At 36.7% G+C, this 16,087-nt stretch overlaps 1 protein-coding gene across 2 annotated transcripts in view; it reads left to right on the top strand.

Annotated features, from left to right (window-relative positions):
• Window positions 1-16,087, top strand: part of OTOGL (otogelin like) — a 132,447-nt gene that overhangs the window by 101,070 nt on the left and 15,290 nt on the right. For both annotated transcript variants that reach the window (XM_041738638.1, XM_041738637.1), the window contains 9 exons: window positions 2,054-2,268; window positions 5,907-6,048; window positions 7,655-7,840; window positions 9,628-9,840; window positions 10,314-10,418; window positions 11,897-12,004; window positions 13,674-13,775; window positions 14,498-14,602; window positions 14,689-14,729. In XM_041738638.1, the coding sequence (XP_041594572.1) occupies window positions 2,054-2,268; window positions 5,907-6,048; window positions 7,655-7,840; window positions 9,628-9,840; window positions 10,314-10,418; window positions 11,897-12,004; window positions 13,674-13,775; window positions 14,498-14,602; window positions 14,689-14,729 (1,217 nt within the window). The remainder of the gene's footprint in view (window positions 1-2,053; window positions 2,269-5,906; window positions 6,049-7,654; window positions 7,841-9,627; window positions 9,841-10,313; window positions 10,419-11,896; window positions 12,005-13,673; window positions 13,776-14,497; window positions 14,603-14,688; window positions 14,730-16,087) is intronic.

Here is a 16,087-nt window from a genome sequence, read left to right as displayed (position 1 = left end):
ATGAATGTTAGCTTAGCAAAAAATATCTACTGTAATCTCACTCAATGAGTAAAAGTTTACTGACCTTCTGAGTGTTTTGACTCCGTGCTTGTTGCTGGCAACTCAAAAACAGATAGGACTAAGTCCTTTGTCCTAACAAAAGACATAAAGCAAAATTTCTTCTTTAAAGCATTTAGTGCAAAGTTTGGCTAAAAAGGTTTACATATTTCCTTGCCTATTTGTAGTGTGATAAACAGTACAAAGTTCTATGGGGACTGAAGGGTATCACTGTGGAAATAGTTATTCTTGAGTATGTATAGTATTGATTATACATAATAAATCAAGTTATTGGGTAATGCTTAGAGGCTTTAGGAATGCATATTTTCTCAGATGATTAACATTTCTATATGCTATGATTTCTGTTTGATCTTGTGGGGTTTTTTTCTTTCACTTATTGCCAGCTCATGCTTTTACACACTGTAGAGAAGGGGCTAGGATCACCTTTTTTGCTAACCAAGGGACAACCCCTAAAGTTCACGATGTCCATAGTGGGAAGAGTGGTTTTTGTGAATCAAATCTGGGTGCTCTCAGGTCTGAAAAAGTTGCAGCGAACAAGAGTGTGACCTAAATTGAAGATCCCAGAATGGGAAGTCTGTATGAATACCTTGTTCTATACAGTACTATGAAGTTTATAGGGCTGGTGGCTGGAGTTGCTAATAAAAACATATTTTTTCATTAGCAATTACCTTTTTCCAGGAAAGTTTAGACTTAAAAAATAGTAGCAGCTTTACAGTATAGCTCATTTCACTTGAGTTTTGTTTTAGTTGTTTGTTTTTGCATTGAACTCAGACCTTTGTATATTTACAAGGACAAGGCAATTACAGTAGCAGCAACTTTTATGATATTAATATGCCTACTTGAGGATTAAGATTTTTTTTAATTTTTTTTAAATTTTTATTTATTTATGATAGTCACAGAGAGAGAGAGAGGGGGGGGTGCAGAGAGAGAAGCAGGCTCCATGCACTGGGAGCCCGATGTGGGATTCGATCCCAGGTCTCCAGGATCGCGCCCTGGGCCAAAGGCAGGCGCTAAACCGCTGCGCCACCCAGGGATCCTGAGGATTAAAATTTGATACTTGAAGAAAATGTTCAAGTTATACCTTTTATAGACAGAGCCTTGGGGATTAAGAAAGATTATGTCTTAAGGTAGGGTGGGATTCAGATCAGATAAGGGTTCTGGGCCATTTCTCTGTACTTCCCTTGGCTCTGTACTCCACTAGATTAAGAGTAAGCTTCATTCTCCATCTGGCCTTCCTCAGGAAACTAGAAGCTACAGCAGGTCAAAGCATGATAATCAATAGGTCATGTCATCCTAAGGAAGGAATATTGTCTGTGTCTTAGGATTCCAGGTCAGATCCTGTTTGGCACTGGTTGTCCAAATGTTGAATGTAGCTGTGTGTCTAGATGACTGCCTGACCTGACTGTTTTAGTACCTCCAGCAGTTGTTAACTCAAGGAAGTAAGGACTATCTTTGTTCCGATCATGGCCCTCTCCTGTAGTGGTGACGGGGCAGGGCTAAATTCCTGAAATTTAGATTTCAGGAATTTAATGTTTTCAGGTAGGGTTTTCCTTGGGGGAATGGCTGTGTGGGAGGCAATCACCAAATGCCCACTATTCTAAGGAATATCTTGGAAAGCTTAAGAACTAGTTCTTCAATTAGAAGGTAGTGGTAATAGTGAATAAGTATGGGAACAGAATCCTCTTTCTTCATTTTCTATCATCTTTTCACATTTCTTAACTTCTAGGATTGTAGTTTCTTTTTATTTTTTATTATTTATTATTTTTTTTGTAGTTTCTTTTTAATCTGGTTAAGACAACTCTGTACTACTTTATCAAAGAATCAGATACATATTTTAAAAATTCCATCAACATTAAAGTGAAAGGATATACATTTGGCACCTTGTTCAGTAAATAATTTACTCATTTAAAATCAATTATTAAGATGATTTATTTCTCCTGTCTACATTTGGTTTAAGTGAAAAAAATGTTTCCTTCTAAATATCATATCTTTCTAGGAATTTGCAATGAAGATCCAGATGATGATCTACGGATGCAAAATGGCACAATTATTACAAATATGGAAGACATAGAATTATTTATTGAAAGCTGGGAAATTGAGAAATCATTTGAAGTAACAACAAGAAGACCTGTTAGGAATTGTACTGAGCATGATTGCAGTCACTGCATTGAGTTATTAAATAGGAGAGTTTTCATTCCATGCCATCATAAAGTAAGTCAAGGGCAACCATAAATAAGAACTGTCACATTAGACATGTTGAGAGTAAAGCCAATAAATTCCTATTCTTGCCATGATGTTCTTCTACCGAGAATAGTTTAGTCCCACACCTGCTGTCAGTATGCTCTGGAATTCAGAATCACTTACTTTTATAGATTTAAAGATATAGAAAGGATAATTATCTTTTTTCTCCTATTTTTTTCAAAACTGTATCTACAGCTTTCAAGAAAAATGAAATTCTGTCCTATGAATAAATGCCTGTAGGAGAAAGAAATCAATGTCACTTGATAACCCAGTAGAGAAACCAAGCCAGTGAGGATATTATCAGTTCTCTATGGTCTTGGCATCTTAGGTGTATACTTGTGATAGAACCTGTCATATATTCAATTTAAACCTTCTTTATTTGTCTCTAACTTTCTGACTTTATGTGACTAGTAGATATTTTAAATAATCTCTATCATTAAAAAAGATCCATTGTGGGGATCCTGGGTGGCTCAGTGGTTAAGCACCGGTCTCCAGCCGGGACATGATCCTGGAGACCTGGGATCGAGTCTTACATCAGGTTTCCTGCAGGGAGCCTGCTTCTCCCTCTCCTGTGTCTCTGCCTCTCTCTGTGTGTCTCTCATGAATAAATAAATAAAATCTTTTAAAATAAATCCATTGTTAGGGACACAGGACAGACCAATATAGCATTTCATGGATCATTTAATGAAAAGTTTGTGGACATCTAGCATTTAGTCCTTACAAGGCATCATGTTAAACTCCTATGATCCGAAGATGAATAAGACTCTCCCTTATTCACAGAAGCTCTGGTGGGAAAGTGAGCTCATGAACAGATACGTGACAATATACAGTCTGGAGGTATGTGGGAGCCCAGGTATGGAGGAGACTTCTCATACCTTTAGATATTTGATTTATTTAGAAGGATGAATTTGCCAGGAGAGAAGGGGGAAGAAGGGATGCCTACACAGATACAACAATATGTGTAAGAACAAGTTTTATAAAAGGCTATGAAAGGAAGACATTGAAATGGTTGAGTGTAAGACATATGGAGGGGAAGAGCCTGGGAAAGAAGGTGAGGGAATTGTCAAAGCAGGAAGGTGTTCACTGTGTAGCACCTCCTGTGCTAGACTGTGGTGTGTAGACCCCATAATTCTCAGCCTGCCCCATGAGTTCCCTCAGGGAAAGGCAAAGGATGGCGAGTCATATGATAAAAATGGCGTATCTTTTGGGAGCTTCAGTTTTATTTGGAGATTTGGATGCAGATAGGTTTTAAAGGTTTACATTGTTTTTAAAAAGCAAGTATGTAGGGATGCCTGGGTGGCTTCGTGGTTGAGTGTCTACCTTTGGCTCAGGTAGTGATCCTGGGGTCCTGGGATCGAGTCCCGCATCAGGCTCCTCGCAGGGAGCCTGCTTCTCCCTCTGCCTGGGTCTCTGCCTCTCTCTGTGTGTCTCTCATGAATGAATGAATGAATGAATGAATGAATGAATAAATAAATAAATAAATAAATAAAATCTTTAAAAAAGCAGGTATATAAAAATAAAGAAACAGATACTTAAAACCCAGTTTAGTGTCATTTTAATGTCTTTTTAAAGCATTATTTTCAAAAAATCCATTTTTCACTGGGAACTCAGAAGGTTGATTAACTTAATCAACCAGTTCCCAACTTAACTGTTGAAGGCTTAGAGAGGCTACGCAGAGTGCCTTTTAGTCTGACAGATCCCTTCCCAGTGAATTGAAGGGCAAAGAGAGCAAAGCAGGTAATTTGGTTTCCTACTTGTCAGCTTCACCTTCATTTGAAAATCCCCACCGAGTAGACATGATCTGCCTGGACTGTATCATTTTTCTACCTAAAACCCTTCAGTGTCTTTCACTTACATAAAGTATGTGCCAAACAACCTTCTCAGGGCTTACAGGGTCCTCTACACTCTGGCCCACCCACTTCTCTAGCTTCCTCTTGTGCTACACATTTCTTGCTTACTAAGCTCCAGTCTCCTTTCAACTCTCTGAATATTCCAAGGTTTTTCCTGCCAGTGGGCCTTTAAGATCCTAGGTTTTCCAGTCAAATACTTCACTCCTCTGATTCATTTTAGTGTGGTGACTCCTCTGGGTTCTATGCAAAGACCTTTTTTAGCTTTGAGATCTAGAGGCAGAGAATTAGGTCTGTGTTACCGACTTTATACTGCTCATGCCTAGCACAGTGCCTGATATGTAGTTGGGTGTTCAATCAATTATGAAAGCGTACTTAAGTGAATATATGAATGGAGATTATAGGAAAGTCAACTTTGGGGGGTTAAGCAGAAAGGTATATAATTTTTCACTCTGAATGAATTAGGTCATATGGGATTTCAAAGCAAAAATACCCAGAAAAAGCTTAGAAACATAATTCTGGATCTCAGAAGAGGTAAGTTAAGGCCAGAGATCAGGTTTGGGGAGTTATTTGTGTACAGATTTTTAAAAAATAATAATAAGTAATATGCAATGTGCCAGAGTCTGCTCTGAACATTTACTGTATATTAACTCACAGCTACCTTAAGTAGTAGTAAATGTATTATTAACTCTTTAACTTATGAGGAAACCGAGGAAAAAGGTTAAATGCCCAAGATGGTGGTATGAGTCTGGCAAGAACATTTGTAGCTAGTAGACATGACCACTGAGGATGGAACCTAGGGAAACACTCAGGATAAGGGGCAGCAGAGGAGCCAACACTGAACAGGTGAACAAGGCAATAGAATGGAGTACATTCAACAACCTGGGTTTTAAGGAGGAAACTCTGTGTTCCCTGGATTCCTCAGTGGGGATGCTCTGGACCGTAGCAAGTATTCCATGTAAAATGAGGTACTGGAAACCAAGGGAATTCCATAAAGAAGACTAAAAGAAAGTAGAATGTTGGTTTTTTATTGGATATGAACCTTGAAAAAGAAATGATGGGATCTGAAAAATACTACAGATTTTTATCAGGCACTTTTTTTTTTTTTATCAGGCACTTTGAGCTGTGTCAGAATTTGGCATCTGCAGGTAGATGTTTAATATGTTCACTGAATGAATGAGTAGAGAGAAAATTTGGAATTAATGTCGCTGGAAGTTAAATTATTTAGAATACAGGCAGTTCTAAATCAAAATGAAGCAATCTGTAGGAAAAAGATGAATCTTTAAATCAAGGCATATCAAATTATATAAATTATTCAACGTTCAATATTAACACATAGTTTTCAAGAAGCATTTATAACCTCGTTTAATAAGTAATCCCATGTCTCATTATGGAATGCTTCAGGAACTTCCAGTTTGATCTCTCATAGATTATCCAGTATATGGAAAAGACAGTTGTGACCCAAAGTACAATATCAGAAATAGATTTTACTAGGCCCACATACTTTGCTTCTTTGTCATCTTTATAAGATAGATTTATGTAGATCAGTGCAGGCGATATTTATCCTATCTAAAATGCATTTAAAATATTATTACATCAGAAGTGACATCTAGTATCATGAAGTTTGGAATCTAAGGTCAAAGAAGAACCATAATTAGTATTAATTTGCCACCCTTTGATTCTCTAGAACAGTTTTAGACTAACGTAGGGCCTTTAGAGAAATAAAACAATATAACTTATGCCAAGGTGAAATGTCTCTAGGTGTCACCGCAGAACTTTTGTGAAAAGATGTGGATCAATTATACCTATTTTTGGAACTATGAATGTGATGCACTTTCTGCCTATGTGACTTTGTGCAACAGGTTTGACATCTGTATTCAGTGGAGAACACCTGATTACTGCCGTAAGTGGTACATTTTATTTATTTATTTATTTATTTATTTATTTATTTATTTATTTTTTAAGTGGTACATTTTAAATAATATTTTCTAACAATCCCATAACATCCCATTTTATTACATTCACTTCTTTTTCTTTTCATTTTCCATCACAAAATAATGTCACAAGAATAAAATGCATATAAATGTAACGTAGGAGTTAGAAGTCAGCTCTCCCTCTCCCACATAGGCCACTTCTAGTTTCATCCGGCTCCAATTCTCCCAAAAGAAAACCTAGTCCACAAAATATCAGTCAGCAAAACCAATGGAAATGTTGAAGATATCACAGGGGATTGAACAGGGGTTTTAATTCTGTATGCCAGAGCACATTTCGTTGGTTTCAATTCAACCTGCCTCATTTGACCTACCGCACCCCCCTCCGACTCCCGCCTCCTGCTTGTCCCCTAGCTTGGGAAGAGGATGTATGTTTTTCTGTCCCCATTTCCTTCTTTCCTGACATAGTATCCACTTCCATGGAAACAAATCTTTCTGGCTTTCTTTGAGTGATACCTAGGTTCATTTTTTTTTTTTTTTCCAAATCCATGTTCATGGATCTTTTTTTCTTTTGTATGTATTCTTTGCCCATTTTTATCTATAGGGCTCATGCTTTCTCATCAAGTTGTAATGATTTTCATAAAAATTTTATTAAGCCTATCACCAAGCCTATTTTACAGAAAACAATGTTAATTTAAGAAATAGCAATTAGATGGATTAAGTGATAAAAGATGATCAAAATGAGTATTAGTGAAATGCTCCAAAATAAAATAAAAGTTGTCATTTTCCCCTAGAAGAAAAGGCAAAATACATATAAGAAGAATCATATGTCACAAACACTGGTTACATGACTTCATTTCAGAAGTAACTCAGCTCCTGCTGTGCCCTACTACCCCTTGCCTTTCTGCTCCCAGAGGTATCACTATTCAAGAGTGTGGTTGCTTGATTCATAGGAAATGTATGACATCTTTAATTTTAATAGACACCATCAAATTGTTCCCCACTGAGATTTTACCAATTTATACCTCCACCAGCTGTGTGTTCATTTTTTAACAGTATGATTTTCGAAGATCACTGAGAATCAAAAGAATTTTCTGTAACATCATTTAGAAACTGTTCAGCAGTGGTAGTTTCTTCTAACAGAAAAGGCTTAAACCTAAACACACAGCATTTTTCTTTTTAATGGCTTGATGGAGTCACATGTTTAAAGCATATTTCTCTGCTTTTTCTGAATAGACTGTTTTATCTCCTCACTACACAGAGAAGGAACTTCATACTAGTTGACTCTGTATTTATGCCAACTAGATTTGGGCTGCTTCTTGATCATATTTACTTGCTACAAATCAGATGAGCTTTTCCTACTATAATATACTAGCTGAGCACCGGGAAGATACTCAAAAATACCTATTGCTTATTTTATTTCTAGTTTTTGGTTACATAATAAATGAAAAATGAGATTTGAAGAGACGGGAATGAGCCAAATTGATTTTCAGAAAGAAATCTGATATCTCTTCCTTTTATTATAATCCAAATAGGTGACTTTGATCATTAGCAAATTCTGTCCTCTGTTATTCATAGCTCTGAGTTGTCCAGAGGGGAAGGAATATCAGCCCTGCGTGAGGACTTGTGAAGCAAGAACATGTCTGAACAGATGGTTCTATGGACATTCTTCATGTTTGAATTTAAGAGAAGATTGTGTATGCAAGAACGGAACCATTCTTCACAGGCCAGATTCAATTCAGTGCATTCCAGAGAAAGAATGTGGTAAGCAGCAGAGTGCAAAATGACTTCTTAGGGACTCGGCAAATAAATAAAATTATTTTTGATCTTAGGGAGATGTGCTGGGGAAGATTGATCAAAAGGACCCCTAGGGGTTGGAGAGAAAATCAATTTGTTTGTAGTTTTGATTTTTAATATGATTTCAATTGCAGTTACTCAAACTAGATGCTTTGCTGGTGAAGTGTTTTGTTGTTGTTGTTCCAAGTTTTTATTTAAATTCCATTTAATAAAGGGCGGAGGATGGAGGAGGGATGGGGCAACCAGGTGACGGGCACTAAGGAGCGCACTTGTTGGGGTGAGCACTGGGTATTATACTATATGCTGGCAAATTGAATTTAAATAAAATATTAAAATTGGTGGGAAAAAAAGTTTAAGATCGAATGTATTTGGGGATCACTGTCTATTAAACTCCCCATTGGAAGAAAAAAAAAGAAATAAAAATAAATAAAAAATAAATAAAAATAACTCTCACAAAAATAAATAGATAGATAGATAGATAGATAGATAGATAGATAGATAGATGATAGATAGATAGATAGATAAATTCCAGTTAATGAACATACAGCATAATGTTAGTTTCAGGTGTAGAATTTAGTGATTTGTCACTTACATGCAATACCTGGTGCTCATCGCAACAAGTGCCCTCCTTAATACCCATCACCCATTTAACCCCCTCCCCCATCCCCAGTGATGATGTATTCTAATCTCTACCTATTTCTATAATAACTGGGCGAGGGTACGACAAATTAAGAATTAAGAGCATAGAATGTGAATTGAAATTCCAGTTATTTCATGTAATAGTGATTCATCTTTACCTCGTTGAGCCTGAGTCAGCATTTGCAAAATGGGGAAAATAATAGCACTTATCCCATAAAGTTAGTGTGGGGATACATAAATAATACAAAGCATTTTGCAACAGTGCATAGAGAAAAATAACTACTCAAGAAATGTCAGGTAGTATTATTATTGGGGAGAAAACATTCAATTTTTCTACTTTCATTTTATTCTGACTCATCGTCTCCATGTTGGTTGCAATGAAAATAGTGCAAAATTGAGAAAATTGCAGTACAGGACTTATCATTAGGGTTAGAGGAAAAGAAATTAAGCTAATAATGAAAGAGAATGGGCAAATAGAAGTGAAACACATATATAGTTCCAGAAACAAGTTGGTGTTTGCCATTGAGAAAAGTATTTGTAGAAGGCTTTGAGAATAAAGAAGCACATTTATTTTTTTAGGGACTTATGTATTTATCATTTTAATAATAAAACCACAAGACTCAGTAAATAATTAGGTACTTGCCACATTTAGATTTTAAAGCTGACGTGTTTTGAATTTTCGTATGACAAAAATGATAAATATGTGGTAGGGACTTTTTTCCCCTAATATCTCTCCATTTCAATAGTTAACATTTTAAAACTAACTTAAATTTATTTTACTTAGTTTGTTCAAGCTAAATAAATTATATTAACAAGACAAAATGAACAAGAAAAAATGAACAGATTATCTTATTTATAGAAGAGGACATGCAAATTTACAGATAGTTATAGAAGGGAAAAATATTTTTGTAGACTACATTACAAATTTCATTAAAGAAAAATGTAAGCTAGTTTACTAGCTGGTAAAAAAAAAAAAAAAAGAATGTAAGAAAGGAAAAATCTGTGATATATTATCTATGTCATTGAGCCAAGTCATGGTCTGAAGCCAAAACATCACAACCTGATTTATTTTAGTGCCTGGTTATGAGTAATATAACAGTGTCCATTTTTTTAAGCATGCACTGATAGTGAAGACCAACCTCGCACTGCTGGGGAGATTTGGAATGGGGGCATTGACGAGTGTGCCCTGTACAAATGTTTGGAGAATGGAAGTATTATTCCTATAGAACCAGATTGTGATGAAGAGCCCTCGCCAATTTGTGAACGAGAAGCTGAAGTTGTCCTCGGCACTGTTGATAAGTGGAGCTGCTGTTCAAAGGAAATTTGTGGTATGTATGCAGGCTGAAGCCTTACAGTAAGTTACGCCACAAAATATGTTGATATTATTTGTGAAAAAAGCACGGCATGCATAATGTTTGGTAAACAAAAAGGTTGAAGTGCAAACAGAAATATTGCCATAAATATCACTTATATTTTCTCAAAGCAAGTTTTTCCACATTACGGTTTTGGTGATTTTGCAAATACACATGCAAACTCTCACTATAAACAATTAATAGTGTTCAATAATATGTGACAAGGTAAAGGTTCTGGGAATCTTTGACTTAGGACAATCGAGAGTGAAAGACCGTAATAAATAAACCTTAAATCTACTACCTGTTCACATATGACCCATTTGTGACCCGAATGTGTTTAATGACATGTAAAAACATGCATAATAAAAATCACTTCCCTGATTTGAGTTAGAAGCACAGTTTTTAGTTATATTGACTAATATTTTAGTGCTTCTGTTTCTTATTTCCAGGCTGTGACATGACCTTATGTGAAACTGCCATTCCAACCTGTACGAATAGTCAAAAATTGGTTGTTGGCCATAGTCCTCTTTCTTGCTGTCCACAGTATCAATGTGGTGAGTAATGAACTGGGAACAGTAAGAGCGAGGTTCATTGTTCAGAATAGTGGATTAGTTTCTCATTCTTTGTGTCTATAAGAAAATGATTTGTTATAAAATATAATGGAGCTATCTTGCTAAAGATAGTTCTTTATTTTTTTCTAAGATTTTATTTATTTATTTGAGAGAGAGAACAGAGTAAGAGAGCACAGAGAGGGAGAATCAGACTCCCCACCGAGCAGGGAACCTAAAGTAGCCGGTCACAAGATTCTGGGATCATGACCTGAGGTAAAGGCAGACATTCAACCAACTGAGCTACCCAGGCACCCCAAGATCGTTCTTTTTTAACCTGCAAATTCATTTATAAATATATGTATATATGAATTTTAAATTTATATATTTATATTAATACATGGATTTAGAGAATTAACTCATTTTAAAGATCTTAATCTTAGCAGAAATATATAGGAAATAGCAGGTGTGATATTGTGATTTACAATAAGAAATGTATATCTGGTCTTCCACCCCATTCTCAGCACATAGCTCTTAATTCTTGGGAGTTTCCTAAAGCAGGAGACCTATAAAGGTGTCTTTTGTTATGTTAATGAGTTTCTTTCGGAAGGCCTTTAGCAAATCTGAGGATGGAGTCAGCCCTGTGATTGGAGGGTAGGAATTTTCGATCCCACCCCCTGACCTCCAGGAAGGGGACAGGAGTTGGAGGTTGAGTCTGATCTTCAATGGACAATGATTTAATCAACCATGCCTATATAAGGAAGACTCTATAAAAACCCCAAAGAGAGTGAGGTTTAGAGAACATCCAGGCTGGTGAACACAAGAAATTTGGGGATTGATGTGCTCTGAGAGGTCATAAAATCTCCTTCCCCTTGCCCTGTACCTTGCCCTATGCATCTCTTCCAACTGGCTATTCCTGAGTTACATTCTTTTTTTTTTTTTTTAAAAAGATTTTATTTATTTATTCGTGAGAGACACACATACACACACACACACACACACACACAGAGCAGGCTCCTTGCAGGGAGCCTGATGTGGGACTTGATCCCAGGTCTCCAGGATCACGCCCTGGGCCTAAGTCAGGTGCCAAAATGCTGAGCCACCCTGGGATCCCACTGAGTTACTACATTCTTTTATAAAAAATTGGTGATCTGCTAAGTCAAGTGTTTCTCTGAATTCTGCTAAACTGCTCTAGCAAATTAATCAAACCAAGGAAGAGTTTGTGAAACCTCTGATTTATAGCTAGTCCACCAGAAGTGCAGGTAACAAGTGGGGCTTGTAACTGGTGTCTGCAGATAGTGTCAGAATTGAGTTGAATTGTAGGACACCCAGCCGGTGTCTGGAGAATTACTTGGTGCTGAGAACCTTCCCCAGCTGAACACACATTGAATTAGAAGGATATATATTAATTCAAAGAGAGCTGAACCATACGACTTTATCATTTCCTTCTATACAAATTTTCAAATATCTTTGTGTTTCTGCAGAATGTGACCCATTGAAATGCCCCAGTATTTCAATACCAGAATGCAGAGAAGACCAATTCGTGATTCAAGTTCAACAGGAAGAGCCTTGCTGTTTTTCTCCTCTCTGTGGTCAGTGCTCTGTGAGACAACTTCTTGGAACAAAGGGAGGATGTAGGGAAAATCTCTTATTTGATATGAATTTCATTGGTTACTGATGGTAACCAATATTCTGCTGATATACTGGTAGGAATTCAACTGAATAATTGAAAAGAAAGTACAGCATTTTATTTATTTTTTTTTTGAAAGTACAGCATTTTAAATGACTCAACAATTATTAGAGTTAGCCTACTTTCCTTTATTATATATATATGGACTATATATATAATATATATATATCAGTTAAAACATACTCAAGACAATATAATCAAGGTTTTTTCTTTAATAAGACTAGCACCAGTTGTTTTAATTTTTAAATTTTATTTTTTAAAGATTTTTTATTTGTTCACCTGAGAGAGAGAGAGAGAGAGAGAGAGCATGAGCAAGGGGAGAGGGAGAGGAAGGAGTGGGCTCCCCGCTGAGCAGGGGAGCACCAAGAGGGCTGATCCCTGGACTCCAGGATCATGACCTGAAACGAAGGTAGACTCTTAACCTACTGAGCCACCTGGCACCCCACAATTGTTTTTAGAGAAAAATTCATCCTTGGCTTTCCCCGAAGAACCAACTCAAATAATGGCCTCGGCTAAGCCATTAGATAACTACTTTAAAATCTTGTTTTATATATTATGTATGATATATGTGTGAGCATGGTGATGATGGAAGAAAATGGTAGAAATGAAAGGTGGTTGGGAAAAGACTCTATATGGAGATATATATTCTGTCTGAAGAAATGGACATTGAATAATAAAAAGTGGATTTAAATAATAAAAAGTGGATTGAATAAAAATCAAGTGGATTTTCGTATCGAAGACTGGTGATTAATGTAGGTTTCAGATGTACCTATGGATATCAAAACACATCTCTTTGTACCAGTTAAGGTTCTTTGAGTGCAAGTGGCAAAATGGATTGATTCCAGCTAGCTTGCATACAACCAATTACTTGGAAGGCTTTGGGATCAAGATGTTGTAGGATCACAATGAAGCAGAGCAACCAAGCCATTGGAAGGAGAGAAACCAGCTACTCTAGGTGGCCATCACTAGTGACTGAGTCAGCAACACCCATTTCCTGCCCTGGTGGCCTCTGTTTATGATTGAAATGCCATAGAAAGAGATTCTGATTTGTCTAATGTGGGTTATTCCTACACGGAGGCCTGCTGAAGGTCAGGAACCTTTATTAAGAGCCATTCCAAGACAGTGTGGGTGGGGCATTTCCTCAGGGTCTTTCAGAGAATTGTAATGGAAGTAGGAAAGGGATACCGACCAGCCCAAAAGAACAGGTGCCTACTACATTACTCTTCCATGAATTGGAGTAATCAAGGGTAGGGAATTCAGAAAACTGAAGGAAATCAATCAATGGCATTTAGATCCTAGGAAAAAGGAAGTTGCTCTAGAAATCTTAATGCTCTATATTTCTGCTAAGACACTGCTCTTCTATGTCACTGTGCTCGGAAAGCAAGGTACTTAGTCTGTGTTCCTGTTTTCATGACCAGGTGAGGAGATCTGTCTGTTAAAGCCTTATTTACCCTGTTTCCTATTTTACTAACCATTGTTCCATGTTGTATGTGTGTTGTAATCTGGTCAATAATTAGTTTTTTTTTTTTTTTAACTCAGCTGTGACTTCTGGCTTTTCGTTTTACCTTTAGTTTGTGAATCTTGCACCAAACCTGTTCCACTCTGTACTGATGGGGAATTTCTCACTGTGGACCTCAATACCACACATTTCTGTTGTCCACAGTATTATTGTGGTAAGTATATGATACATCTTAACTAATTTCAAATATTTAGGTGTGTCGGATATTTAAGAAGCCCCGTGAATCTTAGTTGTACTATCAGAACTTCATGGAATTTTAGCATATAAAATACATTAAATATATGTAATGTTTTTATACATCTTTTTATTTATTTATTTTTTAAATTTATTTATAATAGTCACATAGAGAGAGAGAGAGAGAGGCAGAGACACAGGCAGAGGGAGAAGCAGGCTCCATGCACCGGGAGCCCGATGTGGGATTCGATCCCGGCTCTCCAGGATCGCGCCCCGGGCCAAAGGCAGGCGCCAAACCGCTGCGCCACCCAGGGATCCCTGTTTTTATACATCTAAAAGCTCTTCTTGCATAATATCATCACCTCCTCAAGATAGATTACAATAACTTTTCTCATCATCCTAGAGTTTCTAGCTTTCCAGGTGATTCCATACTTTCTCTACTTTCTTTCTCTTCTTGCACACCTGGCATTTCTCAGGGCCCTTCACCTGATGAGCTGTCCTGGTTCTACTACTGTTGTACCTGCTTGGGAGTCATATTTTCCATCCTCACAAATACATGGCAAGTGAGTGGTGGGAGAGGCAACACTGGGGAAATAGAAGTCTGTGCACTACATCAACAATGGCAGCGAACTAAGTGGTAGGTAGTGAGGACAAGCTTTTACAAGAAACTAATCTTCATCCATGGCATTTTTTCCAATTTAGTGTGTGACCCAAATCTTTGTCCTGCGCCACTACTCACCTGTGCAGAAGATATGAATCTTGTGAAAGAAAATGTATCTGGTCAATGTTGTCCAACATGGCGTTGTGGTAACTAAGTTTCGTGCTTCAAAGTTTTATTACAGTATAGTAATATATTCTGACGTATATAAATATGTTGATTTTTGCCTTTTTAGAATGTAACTGTGAAAAGCTTGTTACGCCAACTTGTGAAGTGGTAAGAACACATATTTTGATTGAATTATCATATTATTCAAATTAGTTTGTTCTTCCTTTATCCCTCTTATTTCTGTGTCCTCAGAGTTCATGAAATTATCCTTATTAAATTAGATTAAAGTAACATGCTCTGGTATCAGGGAGCAGTGAAAAATGACTTCACTGGTCTTAAAATGATGTAAAACATTGAAAAAAAAGATTATCTCAGTATTGAGAGGTGTCCCCATTGATTCTTCAGGAAAATGTGCCAACGATGCATCTGTTGTGGAGTAGGAGGGGATTATAAACATGTAACCGTTGGTACTTTCCTAAGAGTTATCTGTGAACATTTCATAAATAAGGAAATTGAGGTCTAGAGAGAGTAAATGATTGGCCGAGATCTTCAGGACTCAAACCAAGGGTTATTTTATGTATGTGTGTGTTTTTGTGTATTCCTTTATTCTCTCTACTCCAGCATAACTCTCTCATTTTCTTTAGAAATCTAGCCCAGACAATGTCAAAACAAGGACAAAAGCAAATTGAAATGCCTTGTTTTTATTCCTTATTTTTATATAAAATAAATAAATATTTTTATATAAAAATAACAATACCTATTCATATGAATAAGATAAGTTAACATAAATCAAGTACTTAGTACCTGACACATACAAAGAGCTCAGTATTAGCTGTAATAATTATGATAAAATAAATGCAGTACTCAGAATGTTAACCACAAGATATAGATCATCATGGACAATTTTCAAGGGAAGTTAACCATCTAGAAAATTTGAAAGAAAGTGATAGGTTAGAATAATGGGTGAGAGGAGTAGAAATATTCCAGATGGAGGCTACATTGAACTTGAATAAATGCACCAAAGTGCGAGGCAAGGTATGTATGCTGAAAGATAGCACCTTCTCTCTTGCCTTGAGAAAAAGCTAACCGGAGGAGGAAGAAGGAACAATGGAAGATGAAGAATTATCCAAATTTGTGTATTGGGGACAGCTGTATAGACAAGAGGAAGGATTTAGATTTTCTTTCTTTATTTTTTCTTTGCAGTTAATCATTCAACCAATATCTGTTGAGAACCAGATTGTGTGGTCATGGTGCCAGACACTTGAAATAGCTCAGCCCTTTTTTGAAGAACTCATGGCAGATTTAATATATCATATTAAATAAGAAAGAGACTCATGGAACTCATGGCAGATTTAATATATCATATTAAAAAAGAGAAAGAGTCCTGCACCGGGTGGAAATTATGATGAAAATGGTGTCTGAGTTAATTCTGCTATTCCTATGTAGCAGGATAAGGGCAATAAAACATTAGAGGGAAGGAGACCAGCAAGAGACTATTATAGCCATTCATGAAGGAGAACCTTGGG

The sequence above is a fragment of the Vulpes lagopus genome, chromosome 23, assembly GCF_018345385.1.
Source record: "Vulpes lagopus strain Blue_001 chromosome 23, ASM1834538v1, whole genome shotgun sequence".
In the NCBI taxonomy this organism is placed as follows: Eukaryota; Metazoa; Chordata; class Mammalia; order Carnivora; family Canidae; genus Vulpes; species Vulpes lagopus.
Note: the sequence above shows the minus strand (reverse complement) of the source record. Positions and strands in the feature narration are given on the sequence as shown.